General features: G+C 57.8%; 1 protein-coding gene across 1 annotated transcript in view; it reads left to right on the top strand.

Moving 5' to 3' along the window:
* The window catches only part of ARHGEF19 (Rho guanine nucleotide exchange factor (GEF) 19), a 14,653-nt gene that overhangs the window by 5,983 nt on the left and 5,797 nt on the right, over positions 1–2,873 (top strand). Inside the window, exons 7-12 of the mRNA XM_011939880.1 lie at positions 245–405; positions 502–654; positions 918–1,047; positions 1,145–1,219; positions 1,393–1,482; positions 1,650–1,810. Coding sequence (XP_011795270.1) covers positions 245–405; positions 502–654; positions 918–1,047; positions 1,145–1,219; positions 1,393–1,482; positions 1,650–1,810 — 770 coding nt within the window. The remainder of the gene's footprint in view (positions 1–244; positions 406–501; positions 655–917; positions 1,048–1,144; positions 1,220–1,392; positions 1,483–1,649; positions 1,811–2,873) is intronic.

Consider the following 2,873-nt stretch of genomic DNA (forward strand, 5'->3'; position numbering starts at 1 on the left):
GGGCTCGGGGAAGAACGCGTCGGGACTGGGCTAGGGGGAGGGGCGGGATCTAGGGCCAGCGGGGTTTGCACAGTTGCTCGTGGCGGGAGGTGGGTCGCCGGGCCCGCCTGGCGCCAGATTAGGAGTGGGGCTGGAGAAGGGGCAAGGACGAGAGGTGTGGAGGCCTAGGGTCCGGGGATGCGAGGCCAGGGCCTCCGAGGTGAACCGGCCCGGCCCTTTCGACCCCGTGTGCGCCCTCCCTCAGGCCAAGTTTGAGCTGATCACGTCCGAGGCCTCCTACATCCACAGCCTATCGGTGGCTGTGGGCCACTTCTTAGGCTCTGCCGAGCTGAGCGAGTGTCTGGGGGCGCAGGACAAGCAGTGGCTGTTTTCCAAACTGCCCGAGGTCAAGAGCACCAGCGAGAGGTGAAGAAGTGCTCTGGCCTGGCCCAGGGTGGGGACCGAGCCTGTGGTTGGCCGGCTTCCGGATCTGGGATCTCCATCCTGGCTCTGACTCCTCAGGTTCCTGCAGGACCTGGAGCAGCGGCTGGAGGCAGATGTGCTGCGCTTCAGCGTGTGCGACGTCGTGTTGGACCACTGCCCGGCCTTCCGCAGAGTCTACCTGCCCTATGTCACCAACCAGGCCTACCAGGAGCGCACCTACCAGCGCCTGCTGTAGGGCTGGGGGCTCTGAAAGGGGCGGGGGCGTGGAGGGAGTCTCAGGCAGGTGTAGGCACTGAGGACTGGGTGATGCAAGGTGACTCTGGGAGGGGAGGGGTCCCTGAAAGGGTCTCTGTGACCAGGATAAGGTGAGATGCAACCCCAAGGGGCAGTAAGGATGTGCTGAGAAGGTCCCTAAGGGCCCCGTGGATGGCCAGGGTTGTGGATCCCAGGAGTTCAGGCCTACCTGTGATTCCAGAGCCCTTCCCATTTTCCAGCCTGGAGAACCCCAGGTTCCCTGGCATCCTGGCTCGCCTGGAGGAGTCTCCTGTGTGCCAGCGTCTGCCCCTTACCTCCTTCCTCATCCTGCCCTTCCAGAGGATCACCCGCCTCAAGATGTTGGTGGAGGTACCTCGAGGGGACAGGCTGCAGTGAGGGCTGGGTGGGCAGGCCGGGTCTCAGGGGAGTATGAGGTCTGCCTCATTGTGCTGATCCCACCTTCCAGAACATCCTGAAGCGGACAGCACAGGGCTCTGAAGATGAAGATATGGCCACCAAGGCCTTCAATGTGCTCAAGGAGGTGAGCTGGGCAGGGCAGGGGCTGCTTGGCTCCTGGGGACCCCCTGGACCCCCAGCGTGTCTCTAAAACAGCCCCCAGCTGTCAGAGTCTCCGGTCCCCAGGCAAGAGTCTGAGGCTGGGCTCTGGGAGCCAGGGCTGAGGGGCTGCAGGTGACCTCCCCACGGCTCCCCCAGCTGGTGCAGGAGTGCAATGCTAGCGTGCAGTCCATGAAGAGGACAGAGGAACTCATCCACCTGAGCAAGAAGATCCACTTTGAGGGCAAGGTGTGTGTCTGTCGCCAGCGGGATGGGCACTCCAAGGGGCAGCTCTTGTTTCTTCCTTGCCCTAGGGGCTTCAGGCCAGTTCATCGCTGCCCACATTCTCCCCTCTGCTATCCTGTGCTCTCTGCCTGGTGCCCCTGGGCCTGACCCATCCTTCTCCATCCCTCCAGATTTTCCCACTGATCTCTCAGGCCCGCTGGCTGGTTCGGCATGGGGAGTTGGTAGAGCTGGCACCACTGCCTGCAGCACCCCCTGCCAAGCTGAAGCTGTCCAGCAAGGCAGTCTACCTCCACCTCTTCAATGACTGCTTGCTGCTCTCTCGGCGGAAGGAGTGAGTTGGGGCAGTCGGGTGGGTAGGTAAATTGGAGCCAGGCTCTCTTCCTCCCTACCACTGGGCTTATGACCAGTCCATCCCTGGGCCTGGGAGCCCCTGCCTGTGCCAGGTTGTGCTGCCAGGGCACCTTGAGACTTGGAGGCTCCTGAAGCAAAGGCAGAGATGTCAGATAAGTCCATGTTCCAGAAGGCAGAATCAAGGGCTAGACTGTATGTCAAGGACTTGGAGCTGCTGTGAGCTTCAGCCAGTTAGAGCAGAGACTAAGAGCATGACCCTGGAGTCTCAACTCTGCCCTGAGTCACAGCTATGCCAGAAGCCAACTTTCACTCAGTACCTACTCTGTGCAAGGCATGCTATGTGGACTATTCCCTTTAATCCTCCAAATCCCTCCCTGGGAAATAGGCTTCTCTCTTACTCTCAGATCATGGAGCTAGTAGGTGGGGGAGCCAGGAGGTTGCCAGCTCTGTCTGATGGCAGCACCGTGCCTCACAGTGAACGCTCCCTCAGTATTAACTGTGATTATTATAAGTGAGGAGTGAGGTAGAAGACTACCTGGATAAAGTGAATGGGAAAAAGGATGGACATGTGGGATGGTGGCTCACACCTGTAATCCCAGCACTTTGGGAGGCCAAGGTAGGAGAATCACTTGAGTTCAGGAGTTCAAGACTAGCCTGGGCAACATAGTGAGACCCCATCTCTTAAAAAAAAAAAGGGACATGTTATGCTATAAGAATTCATTCCTGATTTGTTTGTTCGTTTAGTAAACAGTCACTGAATCTCTGTTCTGTAGCAGGCCGGTGCTAGGGACATAAATATGAATGAGACTTGTTCTCTGCTCACAGGAGCTCTCAGACCAGGGAAAATACATCCTGATAACCATATCATCAGGGTTTTGATGGAAGGCTGTACTGCGGTAGTTCCTGGTGTGGGGTGAGAATCAGTAAAGCTTCATAGAGGATGAGACATTTGAGCTGGGTTTTGAAAGATGAGTAGGAGTTTTCCAGGTAGAAAGGTAGTTTGAGTGGAGGCATACAGCAGAGTCATGGTAGTGTAGATGCGC

This window comes from Colobus angolensis, unplaced genomic scaffold (assembly GCF_000951035.1).
Source record: "Colobus angolensis palliatus isolate OR3802 unplaced genomic scaffold, Cang.pa_1.0 Scaffold185, whole genome shotgun sequence".
Taxonomy (NCBI): domain Eukaryota; kingdom Metazoa; phylum Chordata; class Mammalia; order Primates; family Cercopithecidae; genus Colobus; species Colobus angolensis.